The sequence below is a fragment of the Anopheles cruzii genome, chromosome 2 (assembly GCF_943734635.1).
Source record: "Anopheles cruzii chromosome 2, idAnoCruzAS_RS32_06, whole genome shotgun sequence".
NCBI classification, from domain to species: Eukaryota; Metazoa; Arthropoda; class Insecta; order Diptera; family Culicidae; genus Anopheles; species Anopheles cruzii.
Window position 1 is genome coordinate 44,151,672 of NC_069144.1, and position 14,951 is coordinate 44,166,622.

The 14,951-nt window shown below is 51.8% G+C and overlaps 3 protein-coding genes across 3 annotated transcripts; 1 reads left to right on the plus strand and 2 right to left on the minus strand.

Moving 5' to 3' along the window:
• Positions 1–2: 2 nt before the first annotated feature.
• Positions 3–2,177, minus strand: LOC128279127 (putative sodium/calcium exchanger 7). Its single transcript, XM_053017848.1, has 7 exons — positions 2,112–2,177; positions 1,819–2,039; positions 1,313–1,728; positions 859–1,248; positions 444–797; positions 311–378; positions 3–245 (listed from the first exon to the last, which is right to left on the minus strand). The coding sequence occupies exons 1-7, from the start codon at positions 2,175–2,177 to the stop codon at positions 3–5; spliced, it is 1,758 nt and encodes a 585-aa protein (XP_052873808.1).
• A 133-nt stretch (positions 2,178–2,310) lies between these two features.
• Positions 2,311–4,187, plus strand: LOC128279128 (mitochondrial sodium/calcium exchanger protein-like). The gene is made up of 4 exons (XM_053017849.1): positions 2,311–2,544; positions 2,614–3,378; positions 3,443–3,794; positions 3,868–4,187. Exons 1-4 carry the CDS (start codon positions 2,311–2,313, stop codon positions 4,185–4,187), a joined length of 1,671 nt encoding a protein of 556 aa, XP_052873809.1.
• Positions 4,188–4,253: 66 nt separating this feature from the next.
• Positions 4,254–12,832, minus strand: LOC128279129 (uncharacterized). Its single transcript, XM_053017850.1, has 8 exons — positions 10,476–12,832; positions 10,219–10,402; positions 8,207–8,555; positions 7,530–8,142; positions 7,297–7,468; positions 7,056–7,229; positions 6,831–6,989; positions 4,254–6,757 (listed from the first exon to the last, which is right to left on the minus strand). Exons 1-8 carry the CDS (start codon positions 12,830–12,832, stop codon positions 6,440–6,442), a joined length of 4,326 nt encoding a protein of 1,441 aa, XP_052873810.1. The 3' UTR covers positions 4,254–6,439.
• Between the last annotated feature and the right edge of the window lie 2,119 nt (positions 12,833–14,951).

Here is a 14,951-nt window from a genome sequence, read left to right on the forward strand (position 1 = left end):
GTTTATCTGCCGGCGCCGTTGGATCTTTCCGCGAACGGGTCCGGATGATGGTCCGTTCCGTAGGGGTGTATAAGTTCAAACTCACCAAGGAAAGAAAATATCAAAAACACTGCGTACGTAACTATCATCGACAGGCCGATGCTTCGGCGGCCTTCGAAGCTGGTGAACAGTAAACCCAGCCAGGTGGTGGCCAGGATTTGGAACAGGTACGCCTCACAGTTCTCGCCCATCACACCTTTGCGGACCTACGAGACAATTGAGGACACATTTAGGACGCTTTGTTCAGTTTGGTGTTTTTCCGGACCCTCACCTGTGCCACCAGATTAGGATCACGTAGGGCTTTTGCTATCAGCGTCAAACCCAATCCCAGGCATAGATCTGGAAAAAGGGAAACACCGCATTGCAGACTCGCTTCAATTCCTCGTTTGCTTGATCAATCTTACTCAACAACGGACCACCGAAACAAGCGGCAAACGCCATCTTGCCATAGCCTTGGCGTGCTAGGGCCACGTTCGAGAACAGATCGCCAACACTGTTGCCCCAGGCGAGCAGCGAAAGACCCAGAACGGACTTGGAGAGCTGCAGCACAATGCCCAGGGTTTCCAGCAGACTGACAACCTCCTGTGCCACAATATAGATGATCTGAATGCAACCCAGGAAGCTGAGAACCGTAAACAGCTTGTGGTACTTTGGGCAACGATCGGTTCGGGACGTACAGAACACGATGATCATCAATGTAAGCGACGGGACGGCGATCCAACATAAGAGCGGAACTTTAAACACCTTGACGAGAGCAACTGGCCGGGAAATCGATCATTGAGAAGATATTTTCCAACAGACACGGTATACGGTACTTACAGCCATTAATCCACACCATCAGCAGTGGCAACGAGAGGCAGTGGAATACGTTCAACAGTTTGCACCAACCGTCCCGTTCCACCGTCACATCGACCATCGGGATCGTAAGCAGCAGTATCAGGACGAACGGTACTTTGGCTATGGTGAACGATCGCATAAACCATCCGGCCTCCAACCAATCGTCCATATCGATTGGGTTCAAGTGTTTCCAGGCATCGTTCCACAGCCCTTCATTCGGTAATGTGTCCTGTTCGGCAGCCACCGGGCGTGGAAGTTCTTCCCTGACACCGGCTGCTGGCTGTGGATCCCGGCATCGGATGATGATTTCAGCCTTTTCGCGGATGTTCCGAAACGAAACGTGGAGCTCAGGGACACCTCCTTGCACTGAAACTGGACACAGACAGATAGTAAAGCAGTTCCTGTTTGATTGTCATCAATCGGTTTGGGATCATACTTCTCGATCGGGCACCCTGCACTTCGCGTTTAGCCGCGATGAACTCCCAAACGACGAGCACCAGAAACACAACGTAAATTCCAATCAAGACGCCACTATCCAGCAGCGTAAACCGTTCGTCGTTGGCCTTGTACGTAATCCACAGTACGCCACCGATGAAGAAGGCTAAGTCTCTGGAGATGGCCAACGGGGCAAAGTCAAACGGTTGTATGAGTAGGACCGTGCCACCGATCACGCCAATCACAAAGGCGGCCGATCCGAAGAGTTCGGAAAACATCAGCTCCGTGTCGGCATCGGGATTAGCGATGGCGGTGAACAAATCGGGCGATCCATTGCCAAATGCCAGTATCGTTACACCGGCCAGTGACTCACTGATGTTGAGGCTCTTCGCAATCGTTGCTAGCGTTGGACAAAAGCTGCCACGGAAAGCGGAAACAACGGAAACGATCAAAGAGAGCTTTGAAAGGGACGTTCATCATCGCCAACGGTGACCACAGGAAACTCACAACTGATCGGCGGTCGTTCCGAGGATCACGAAGTAGTAGACACACACGAGCATCAGGAAGACGAACCCCAGCGCAAACAGGAAGTAGTGGTCCGATCCGATCGTGCAGTACAGGAATCGGATGTAGTTGAAGTAAAAACGACTTTCAGCGCATGCTTCTGCACTTTCGACGAAGGCACACTGCTCGGAGACATCGAGTTTATGCAGATAGGCACAGTCATCCTGGTGGAGGAGAGATTACAGGCAACCATTAAGATAGTGGTAACTTACGCCCAACACAGTTTCGAGGCTTACCGGTCGAGGAAAGTTCACGTACGTTGCGTGACGCACGAATCGTAGCACAGTGGATCCCTTTGCCATCGTTTTGACTCACTCCAGGATGCGAAGCCTACTCAGCCGAGAGGCTACTAGTGGCTACGAAGCAAATGTCAACTGAACCGAAGGGACATCTTAGTTGGCTTGTCGTGAGTAGAGTTCGCGGTTCCGATAAACGATGTCACCGTTTAACGATACACCACACTACGAAGCGCACCGGAACTTTATCGTTTCACTACGGACTCAACCGTGCGCCAACGTGCACTCGGTGCTCGCCGACGAACGGTGTTTGTTTGTGCGTGAGACGGAAGAATGTCGCGAAGCAGTGCACTACATCGATTACATGCGCTTTATGTACTGTGTCGTCGACAGCTCAAATGTTGCCCTATTTTCTGCCGCCATTGCCGGATTGGTAAGAACCCGTTAAGGGGACGAAACGCCCCATTTCGGAAGGTCCTAACCGTTTGAGTTTCCGTTCCAGCTAATGGTGGTCCTGGTTCTGGCTTCCATAATCCATTACCTTTGCGTCCGCCGATACGTTGATGCCATTCTGTATGCTTCCAAGTCTTTCAGACTAACCGAATACATGGCCGGCGTCACGTTGCTCACGTACGGAAACGGCCTTCCGCACGTGCTGTCCCAGGTGAAACATCATCAAATTGCCGATACGGAACGGATATACAATCAGTATCTCGGCTCGGCCGTGTATCAAATAGCGTTTCTCGCGTCAACCATCATCTTCATGGGAAGAAAGTTTTTCGTCCACCCGGAAGTAATAGTTCCCAACATTATCGCGCTAATGCTGGTGGCGGTGTTAGTGGAAGCCTTCATGTATGTCGAATATGTTGGCATTTTTAAAACCACCATTCTGCTGTTAGTTTACGCCGTTTTTCTGGTGGCTCTGAGCGCGATCGCTTCCGCGCTGAATAAGCGTGGTGACGGAGCGAGGAGCCTCATACTGCTGCGGGATGCGGACGGAAATGTGCAGGAAATCACAGAACCGGTCACGAACAGTGAGGAACGATTCGGTTTGTGGCAACAGTGGTGTCACTATCGTGACGCTTATCGGGCGGCCAACTGGTACGGACGCTCCTACACAATCTGCATGGCGCCCGTCGAACTACTGGCTTTGCTTATCCTGCCAAGAGTGCACCATCAACTTCCTCTGCATGGTTGGAACAAGTACCTCTTCATCCTCTGCCTTAACGTGCTTCCACCGTTTCTGTTCTACACCTTACTCGGTGAGGCGCTTAAAGGAACGGATCTGATGAACCTCAGACCTAATATGCGTATGCTTGATTCCAGCGGAGTCACTGACAGCGAACGAGATCGGTTTTATCTGTCTCGGAAGCCTTCTAACTACAGTTGCCGGTAGCGTCGCGATCTGCATCTTCACCACGAACGATCAGAGACCTGCGTTCTTCGCCTATGTCGCACTATTCACGGTTTTCGGAACGTCCTATTTGGTGCTGCTGGTCACCAGAGAACTGGTGGCCATTTTGGAAACACTGTCAATCATCGCGGACATTTCGCCGCCAACGTTCGCCATCACGATCCTCTCCTGGGGCCACTGTTGGATCGATCTGGTAACGTACATCAGCCTAGCCCGCAGAGGCTACCAACGGCTAGCTTTTGCCGCGTGTTACGGGAGTCCTCTTTTCAGTGAGTCCGTGCATCGGTCGGTGTCCTGTTCCGGTGCCCGGTTACTGAGGCAAGCTATCTTTTCCCTCGGCAGATATTCTCATCGGCCTCTGCGTTGTGTTCAGTGTGCAGATGATCCGAACCGGTTCGATGACCATCCACGTCCGTGACGGAGCATCCGGACCAACTTGCGCTGTGCACATCTTCGTTATTTCCTTTGGGCTGCTTCTGACGCTCCTGTTTACCCGCTTCTGGGCACGGGCTAGTTTGGCAATGTGCCTGATGAAGTCATATGCCACCTTTATGGTGTTCATCGTGTTGCACGAAATCGAGTTTCTGCACGGCTACGGCACCGACCACAATGACGATGGCGAATTCTTCCAGGACCGGATTCCCCAGCACGCCGGCGGTTGAAGCTGTGCAAGAACTTCGGAAAAATGGATAGACGCGTACGAATAAAGCTCAATTTTGTGTTTTACTTTTATTCTTAAATTGGCTTCATAGAGTGTAGTCATAGTTTGTAATAAGTTTCAACAATTTTAAAATTGAATGGCCATTTGCGTATCGCCGGTCAATTGTTTCTGTGTATTGTATTCTGAGTTTCCTTTTTACACCCTACACGCTCAACGTTCCGTTTCTCGAAGGCCACCATCACGGGTCTCTCTCATCGAAAGCTGACAAGCGAAATGCCACCGACAGGAATTGGGGATTCGCCTCTTCGTGCCACGCGGCACCCCGTCCGCTTCATGGCATGGTGTTTGTAAGCAATTTACGTGTTGCCTTCTCGCTTTCCTTAGCTTCTAACACGGATATTATGAGTATCAGTAAAAAGGACATGCACGGAACCGATCAGTCCCACAAGGCGTTTGTATGTCAATAAATTGGCGTTTACGCTTACCTTCGCGTGTGTGTTTTTAATTTTTTACGTTTAAATTCGAATCATTTGTTAGCGTCTCCGATGGCGGTGACAAAGGGCATACGTGGAACTAGGTTTAGCTAGCAAACGAACGTGGTAGCGAGAGTATAACTGCTGCGGCTGGAGTTTCCGGAGCACGGTTACGATACCCGTGCCGATTCCGGTTGTCGAAAATAATTGAACATCAGCTGAATGAGCCCACATCGCTACCCAGTTGCGTCTGCTTTGGAAGAGAATGTTTGCGCCAAACTCAGTTCTAATCTCTTCATTTTGCGCACTACATTCAACCATTCAAACGCTGCACAATAAACGGTACTCGCAAGAATTGCTTTTGCTGTTGGATGCTCCAAGTTTTCTGTAGAGTTTGATGAAACGTGCAAACTGTGTGAAAGCTTGAGCAGTTAACTGAGGATTAAATGAGTGTTGGCGAACCTAAACGGATGTGACGTGAATCGTTTTCCAAATCCGAAAACAAATGCGTGACCTTCCCGGAACGGTGAAGAATGACACAGAAATGAAACAAAACGAAAAGAAACAAACGAATAACAGGTTGAGATACAATACAAGTGTACGAAGAGCATAACTCAATCGAATAGTAAGAAAAGTGAACGACCATCATCGCTCCAATGATCATTATATACATAGTGCAATGTTCCGGGAAGCTGGTTTTTTGTTTCATTTGATGACAAATTGGACTACTACCACCTGGGGAGAATTTACAAAACACACTCTTAGCAGCGTAACATATATAGATACATTTTCTCCTAGACCGAGAAAAGACTATAAAAGTGCCAGAGGAAGGAACGTGACGTGTGTACGAAACTGAGTATAGCACGTGGCTTCGATAAACAGAAAATAATACATAAACGGACGTTTGAACAGTGAATGTAGTGACGCAAACAAGTATAAACGGTATTGCCAGACTTATCTCCAGACGGTTTTTGTTTCTTTTCAGTTCACCGCTTTAATTGCTGCCCATGATCGCTAATGATTTAGTTATTCTTCACTATCTAACTTATGGAAACAAGTCTTATTAATGCGATGCCTACTGCGAGTTACTATATTGCTAAAACGTACGGCATGGAGCGATGGAAAGTAGTCTTCTCCCGTAGTAGGCGAGTGGTGCTTGATTGACGCAAGGCTTTCATGCTATTTATTTTCTTTTCAAAGGAAACAAAGAGGTTCGTTAGTTGAAGTGGGATCAGCCTACCGATTTGGCGTATCTCTTTCAAAATGCTTGCGGGAATAAATTATCAATACTATTATTTGTCTGCAATAACACTGTTTGTCCCCCTAACAGGTCAATCCGGTATGGGCTACACATGGGCTAGTTTCTGGTTTTCTCTATACGTTTCTATATAATATCATGAACAGCAAATCACAATCAAAACCTACGGCTAGGATCTATCAATGACATGGTGGCGAGCCTTTCGGGAGGGCCCCCCTAGTTGAATGCTCCGTAACATTTGCTTTTAAATCTTCTGCCGAACGTTTTTTGTTATGCTTCCTAGAGGAAGACGCAACACTATTGAAAGAAAAGAAAGTCGAAATGCAGTAACAAAACGCTATTGAGAATGATTGCTAATTTTCCTTTCAAGTACTTCCTTAGCGCATGGTAAATGCTTAACAACATACAACACATGATGAAACAGGAAGGAATTGAACGAAACTTTAAAAACGGAGAAACAAAACGGATGATGCGTGGAAATAATAAATAGTTTGTCCTATCGCTCGAGCAACCGCTCGGCGCCTAAGCAGTCGAATCGATGTAGCAGCTCGGGTCGGCCCCCTGATTGAGCTGCAGTCCCGCTACTGCCGACGGTCCACTAGCCGGTGCTGGCATCCCGTCCTCGCCGATTGTCGTTTCGTTGGCGTTCAGATCGACAATGCCACCGTTTCCATTCAAACTGGCCACATTCCCATTGCTACCGGCTTGCAGCTGGCTAAGCTGGGCAGCTGTGACCAGCGGGAAGCTGGATGCGGACGCAAAGTTAGTCTCTTCAAGATCACGCTGTAGTTCCATCAAGGCCGGAGTTTGCTGCACTATCGACTTTACACTGTCCAGAGTCTGTGAAATGGATGGAACCCATATAAATAACACCGCCGGGGTTGGTGGACCTGTGGGAGCGAGTAAAACCTACCTCCAGCGCTCGGTCGATGGCTTCGTATTGACGCTTGGCTTCGCTCAATGCTTGGTGCCAGCTGGCGGTCATCACAAAGTTTGCTCCAGTCGCCGCATTACCGGTCATTGCGGCCAACTGTTGCTCTTTTTCGTATAATTTTGCCTTCAAGTTTGGAATCTAAGGAAAACCCGATCATTTGCAACAAATCCACGTAATAACGGACAAACCCAAAATAAGTAATACCTCATTGCATGCTTGCAGGATGACCTGTGGTAGTTCCACTTCGGGAACGGCTCCTTCTTCTTGGCACAGCTTAAATGCCTTTATGATCTCGTCGCGATCAATCACAATCTTCGACCGCTGCTGCTTACTGTCGCTGCACAGTGTGCTTAGCTGACAAATGTCTTCGTTTAGTTTCTGAAAATTTAGAAAAATCCATGTTAAACATTGACCAAGGAGCCAACAGTGCGCTAAGTTCCCGTACGTCAATTTCCTGTCGGTGTTTCATCAGTTCCACTTTTCCGCTGTTCACTTCATTTCCACGCACTTGCAGCTGGTGATACGCGTCCTTCAAATCATCCTGCAGCTTATAGTTAAGTTCCTCGTACTCTTTCACGCGATCCTGAATCTCTTCGTTCGTGATCGCTAGTTTGTTCCTGAAAGATAGTACCATTTAAAATTAATCGTCCTGTTGTGATAGTACAATCGGGGCCGTACTTGTGATTGATCAGCTCCTGGATGCAGTGATCGTTGTCCATCTGCACAATTCGCAGGACCTTCAGCAGCTTGGTGATCAGATTATCGACATCAATCACCTGATCGACCAGCGACTGGGCGTTACAGTACTCGCAGATCGAAGGCATTTCCGCCATCGAGGCCTCCGCACAGCAACTGTTTTCCTCATCGTCCAGCGAGGAAGAATGGCTGGCCGTGGTGTGATCCGGGGCCGTTGTTACAGCAACGACCGCAGCAGCAGCAGCAGCCCCTGACGAACCCGTCGCCGCGCTGCTTCGCGGAGGTTGATCACTGCTCGCCGAGTGGTGGAACCGGGCCGGGCGTCCACTGGCAATCATGTTCGACTGCAGCTCGATCTGCTGACGATTGGCGATCGCTTGCGACAGATTGTCGAACGATTCATCGTGCGCCATCAGAGCGGTGGTCGCCCCGACGCCACTTTCCAACGACGATGGCATTTCGATCTGCGAGATGCGCGTCGACGATGACACCATGTTGTGGGAATGTGAATCCGGCATGGCGACGTCCTCCAGCACGTTGTCCATCATCAGGCACGGTTCCGTTTCCGAGTCAAGCATCTCAGTGCAGTCGGATTCTACGGGAATCCAAGGAGGTTCAAATCAAAATGTCCACAAACTACCAGTATGACCCACACTTACCATGGCCATTATTTTCTTTACACTCCCGGGTTGCGGGGCCACCGTTGGGAGCTGGGTTCGGCTTAACGTGTGCCGTCTTGCTCGTCGCATTCTTGATCGCGCTTATGACGGCCGCAATGAACGATTGGCCACGCTGCGGTGATAGCGGCACGTCACTGCCGTCTACACATTGCTTCGGATCGCCCTTCGCACCGGTCTGGGATTGTTGAAGCGCATGTTGCGGTTGGTCATGTTGCTGGTGTGGTGGGTGGTTCTTGTCCGCATACTTTTCAGCCGTTTGTTCGTACTCCGGACTACCATCCCCGCTGCTGGCACTGTTGGTGTACGCTTCGTTGTGGTAGATCACGTCCTGCAATGGAAAAAAGTACGCAACCGAAGAAGTTGTTAGCCATTTTGTGTTAAATCAACAAGATTCATTTATCGCAGCTACCCTAAAAAGCCAAAAGAAGAAGCAAATTCACACTCGTCAACCGTTAAACTACCGGAAAGGCGGTGAATTGTGTACATGTACATATATGTACGAAATATTGACAACTAGATGGCGACACCGTTCCCGTCGCTAATTCAAGGGTTTGAGTCACGGCTAATCACTCGTATACTGAAAATTTAAGCTGGGAATTCTGGTGAGAAATCTGGGAAAAAAGATGCTTGAGATGGGGTACTAAGACGAGGACGAGTAGCAGGGACCTTCAGTCACGATGGACCTACGCTTCGACAAAAGGACACCGAGAGGACCACTCTAAGAGAAACAGGGCCCTTGAGACAACTGGCTGAAACCCTAGCCACGCTACAAAATGACCACGTAGCAATGAAAGAAATGCACTGGCTTGGCAGTGATAGCAGCTGCCGCGACCACATGCTTGGAAACGGCTGTGCCAAGGGTACATCGTGCTGGAGCAATCCATCCCGGACTCAGGAGTGAAGATATCAATTCCAGCTAGATCATGGCCTATGTTGGCCAGATGACACAGACTTTATAGGACGAACGAACTACCATGTAGCTCAGGCTTGGACAAATGCAGTATGTCTTTGTAATTAATTTCCCCTAGAGAGAGAGAGCGCGCCGAAGGGAAGGTTGACATGCTGCCAAGAGATTCATTACGGCCACATGGTTCTTCCGCATGCAGCAACAGTTTTCTAATAGACGGCGCGGTTGACCACCGAGCGACGATCGAACATCGGGTAAATGACCTATCACTCTCGCCGGAAGGTTTGGCACCAAGCTCTAGGAATTAAAAGCCAAATGATCCTACATTAATACTCCACCACCAAGGACAACTACGGAAAGGGGGAGAATTCTATTGACGGGGGACAAATGGTACGTAAGGAAGATGAGAAGCAGGCTGGTCATGGACCTTCTCGCAAACCTACCCAGACACTCACACACGCAAGCACGCACTCGGATTGTTGGGGTTTTCTTTGACTCCACTTACCGTATGACACGCAACCGCTGCGAAGGCCCAGCCGCAGCCGACGAGAACGCGGGGGAAGGCGCAATGTGCAACAAATACCCGGTTCGTTTACACAACACAGAGAGAGAGAGACATTTGCATGCCCAAAAACGGTGCACGGCGGAGACAAACAGTACGAGCATGTTCCCAGGCACACACACACACACACACAGAGAGGAGCCCCGCGACCCACGCGCGGTCCAGCGGAAACGGGTGCATCATTTAATGTAAACATCGAGCGTTTTACAACCCAAACGGAGCAGTATACAGCGAGTAACGAGCAACAGCCAGGGTGTTTTGAAAGAAAGGGTAACAATACATGGGTTCCGATGGTGAAGAGAGAAGAGAGAGAGAGAGAGAGAAAGAGTGTGTTAGTTTTGTTTTAGGGTTGCTGATGGGGGGGTCGAGGGCACTATTGTTTTTTCCATGTTAATGACTCTTTCGATGATCTAGCGCGTGCCGAGACTACTGGAAGACTACTGCTATAGCTAGCTCATTACCACCTATTAGGACGCTAGGCTGCTAAGCGATCCCCCTTGATCACCCGTCACTATCACCTACCTCGAGATCCTGCTCGGAGATGTTATACGAGGCAATCAGCTGCTCGACGAGATTGTCAAGCCGCGAGCCGAGCCCGGACAGGGCCACGGACGCGCCAGAAACGGCCGCTCCTTGCTGAAGCAGAATGTCCTTCGAGCGGCTCTCGAGCGCATTGTACTTGGCCTGCATGCCCAGATACTCTTGCCTGCAACAGAAAGACGGCAGACGATAAGAAAACGGATGCTCCGGATGACGCCACGCCGCCGATGTCGTCATACCTTCGCTGCTCGGCTATGCGGACTAGATGGCGACACTCTTCCTGCTGCCGCTCGACGCTACTCTCCTTCTGCTGCAAGCCTGTCCGCAGCTGGACGATCTCCTGTTCCGCCTCCTTCAGCGCGTCCATACAGGATTGCTTCTCCATCTGCAAAAAGTCCTGCATCTCGCACGATTCCTCCTCGAGTTCCGTCTTTTGGCGCAACAGTTCCTCCTGGTTCTTGAGCGAGCGGCCCATGTCCATCTGCAGGGCCCGGCAAATCGACTGCAGCCGGGCGATCTCTTCCTGTTTCTTCTCCAGCACGCTGCCGGACAGCTGGAGCTGCGATTCCAGCATCAGCAGACTGTCGCAATCGCCCGGGTCCGCGCTGTGCGGGATGGCCTGCATCGACTCCAGCATGCCCAGCACACGGTCCGTGTTGATCTGCAGCTCCTTCTGGGCCGTCAGCTTTTCCTCGCGCTCCACCAGCAGCTTCTGCTCGAGGGCCGTCACCGTTTGCGACTTGTCCGACAGCTTCGCCATCAGGCCGGCGCACTCGGCGCTCATCTTGCGCAGCTTCTCCTCCAGCCGCTCCATCTCGCGGTCCCGGATGTCCGATTGCGTGTGCGCGCACACCGTTTCGACCGCGTCGATACGCACGTTGCGCGCATTGCCCCCGAACGCGTCCACCACGTCCTGCCCCGTAATGGCCGTCTGTACGCCGGTTTCGTGGTAGATTCTCGTTTTGTGGACCATCATCATCTTCTTGGCCGACGACGACGACGCCACCGACGAGAGGCGCGGATGCGATGATGCCATTTTGACCGGCGGAGACGCGTCGCCTCTACTTCCACCAGCCCCCGAACCGACCGAGGGAGCCTTCTTGAACAGTGACACCGACATGCGGCTCGAAGCTTGTTCGCGCGTCACGGAATTACTGCGCGAGCTGGAACCTCCGCCGGCCGCCTTCAGATCTTCGGCCGAGCGTTCCTTGCGCCGTCGGGGGAGCGTGGCGTAGCTGGCGACACCGCTGGGTAAGCTCATTGGACCACAACCACCACCGCCGGGTACGGGTTTCCCGTCACCCAAGGCCAAGGTTCCGACACGTGTTTTGATCGAGAGCCCCGCAGCCGACGCTTCCGGTGCGGCCGAACCGGCCCGAGTGGAACGGGGTGTCGTGTTTCCACCCGCCGCACCCCCCTTACCGCCTACCGATGGCCACCGGCCGTCATCCGTCGGTGTGCCCAGCGGCGTACGTCCCCGCGTGATGGACGGCGTGCGGGAAACGGAAACGGCCCGCTGCCCACCGGCCGAAGGCGACTCCCGGGCGCCCGTCGGCAGTGTGTCCGGCTTCAGGGGGCGCCGCGGCGGTGGCATCGGTTTAGTCGGAGTCTGCGTGATCCGGCCCAGACTGGCCACACTTCCTGCGACCGCGACTCCAGCACCTCCAAGCGATTTGTCCCGCGAGCGTGCCCGCTCCCGGGCGGCCGCCACACTCACGGCCGACGCCGGCGGAGTCGATTTGAGGTTAAGCGAAACCGATCGCCCCAGCGAGGAGCCCCGCGACCGCGAACTACTTCGCCCGCTGCTCGACGATACACTCTCCGTCGATTTGCGCGGCGACCGGCTCGAGGGGGGTTCCTTCAGGGCCACCTTCTTCTTCAACCCGCAGCCACCCGGTTTTCGGAGCGACGAACTGACGGGGCCACCCGTCACCGACGAGCTCTCGCTGCCCCCCTCGCTGGCGCAGTAGTCCGCGCTGAGCCGCCCACCGCACAGGACGGTGCCGCTAGTCTTATCGTAGATATCCGAGCTGTAGCTTATCATGCTCGAGTTGCACGACAAGCTCATGCCTCCGCCACCGCCACCGACGCCACCACCACCGACGACGCTCCCGCCACCCACACCGCCATCCAGTCCGCAGCAGCTGCTCGCGTACCCGGCACTGTTATTGCTGAGCGCCCGCTGCAGCACGCCCGTCTCGGTGAGGGACCCGGATCCGGCCCCGAACTCGACGCCACTGTCGCTTCCATCACCTCCTCCGCCGCCAATTGCCGTCACTCCGGCCACCCCATCATCGTGGGTGCCGATGGACAGCGATTTGAACTTCTCTTCGCACCCGTTCAGTTGCGGTTCGATGAGATCCTCGATCACCAGCTGCTGCTGCTCAGGATGATGGTCCGTCTCGACGAGCAACGACGAACAGTTGCAATCGGTCACGGTGAACGAACTTTCGAAGGAAGCTTTCGACGAGTTCACATCCTGAACCGCAGCGATTGGTGGCCCCGGCTGCTGCTGCTCCTGCTGCGACTGCTGCTCGTCCGACTCCTCGCTGGCCGTGGTTGGCTCCGGCGTCGGTTCCTGGCACGTGTCCTCCATGGTTCAGGTTCAGGGCCTCGACTGGCACGGGCGTCTCTCATAAAGCCCAACTTCCAGTCCAGGGGATCATGCGCCACGGTTGAAGATCATCTCCGGAAGCGTGATCCTTTCAACCCGGCTCGTGTCTTCGAGAATATGTTATCTACAAAAAAACGGAGAAAGAAAAATTGGATTAGAATCGAGCTTCGGGCACAGGTTATTGGAGGAACTTGCAAAGAATGGAACCGTAAACCTTCTTAGGCACCTTTCTGGGTCACTTTCTGCCGGAACTCATCGGTGAAGGTGAAATTATCGCACGCGTATCTTATCGCCACATTAATGGCGCATTTTCACCCACGATAAGAGTGACACATGCGCGAGATGCGCAAACATCGAACCGTTCCGTTTTATCGATTCGCATGCATTAAAGATAAGCCGGACGTTGACTGCAATAAAATGACTCTAAAAAAACCCAAAGACCGTCCAGGTCGGGCATTGATTTGGAGCCTCGATGAAAATTGCTTCAAATCTTGCTTCGAGGTCATTTCTCCGCGAAACCTACACCCAGCTCACGACGGAATTTTGCTGCCCTGCTAGTAAGCGGCACACTTCGTGGGTTTTCCCACGGACAACCAGCAGAACGGCCAATGGGCGGCCACGCTCGCTTCGATTTGCGTTCGTTTCCCATCACGTTGCACACCGAAACGGTAACGTTCTGGGCGAAGGGCCCGTCCGTGCCCGTCGTTGACCCTCGCGGCCCGTTGCGGTCATGTTATGCGCTTCGCGTGGTGGGAACGAAAATGATGACGAAAATGATGGGCAAAACAAAAAAATGCCTTAACCCGTGCTTGATGATGTTCACGATTTTCACATCAATCGTTGTGATCCACGGCGCAACGAGGGGAGGCGGTGCTCTGCCAGCGAAAATGAGGAGGAAAATGATCTACGATTCGAGGTAGCAAGAGGAAGAGACAGAGAGAAGGAGAGAGAGAACTAATGAGCTCGTGGTGCGATTGAATGTTTCTGAAATGATTATTTAACAATGATCATTTTGCTCTCTTCAAACACACTTTAATCGCCAAAATGATAAGATTCATTTTAAAGCAAAGGATGCTTGACCGATAGTGAAAAGAAATTGTGGCGGGAGTATCCTAGAGTTGCATTTAGTTCCTTCTGAATGTGCTGCGTAACCAGTGGCCTCAAAAGCTACTACGGAAGTAGACAGAAGCGTGTATCTAGTGATCAGATGAACAGTTGATCGTGTACCTTTTGCAGGTGACAAACCGACAATGGAAAGCTCAACGTTCCGCTCTAAATACACAATTTTGTGCATATTGATTTGCCCAGCGGGTAATTTTGCGCCATTTTGTTGTGCCGGCGCGAAACTTTCTACTACTTGCCATAACGCCCTACGGCACGCTTTGAATTACATTGAGAAAAATCATTTCATTACCGGAATTACCATTTCCGTACAATCGCACGCGAAAGTTGCTGACCCACGGGAAGGCCCGCGGGTCAAAAACACTCTCACAGCCGCCAGACCACACTTTGCACCGGAAGTGATCCGTTTTCGATTTTAGCAATAACCTTTCGGCGATGGCCACACAAGGCCGGCCTCTCTGCTGGCGAGTGGATCGTTTGCATATCTGGCCGTGGCCACGGACGGACGGAAACAATAATGGATTTAAATTTATGTGCAAAAATGTGTATCAATCTGCGGCCCGATTTGATCCCGAGTCCGTTCGCACGGAAGTGCTGTATGTGAAAGGTTTCTTTTTCTTTCCATACACCCGGCGGATAATTAATTTTGGGACCAAATCTCCTGGTTCGGCGGGCGAAAACATTTCGAAAAATGGCAAGCCCGAAACGCAGCAATCAGAACTTCGCTTTCGAGTCCGACAACACAGCCTTGGGCAGTTCGTTTTCCTTTTGCCAAAGAACGAAACAATTTCGGCATCACCGAATCCGGTCCCCTTGACGCCATAATCCGACCGCCGGCATCATCCAGTAAGGGCCTTCAGTTCCACAATGTTTGCAATATCCCTCGGGCCGTTGGTGAATCCGTGGCGAGCGAGGGAGGCGAGGACACCCTTGTCGAAAGATTTTGTGAACATTTGTCGAGATCGAAAAACGTGATGTT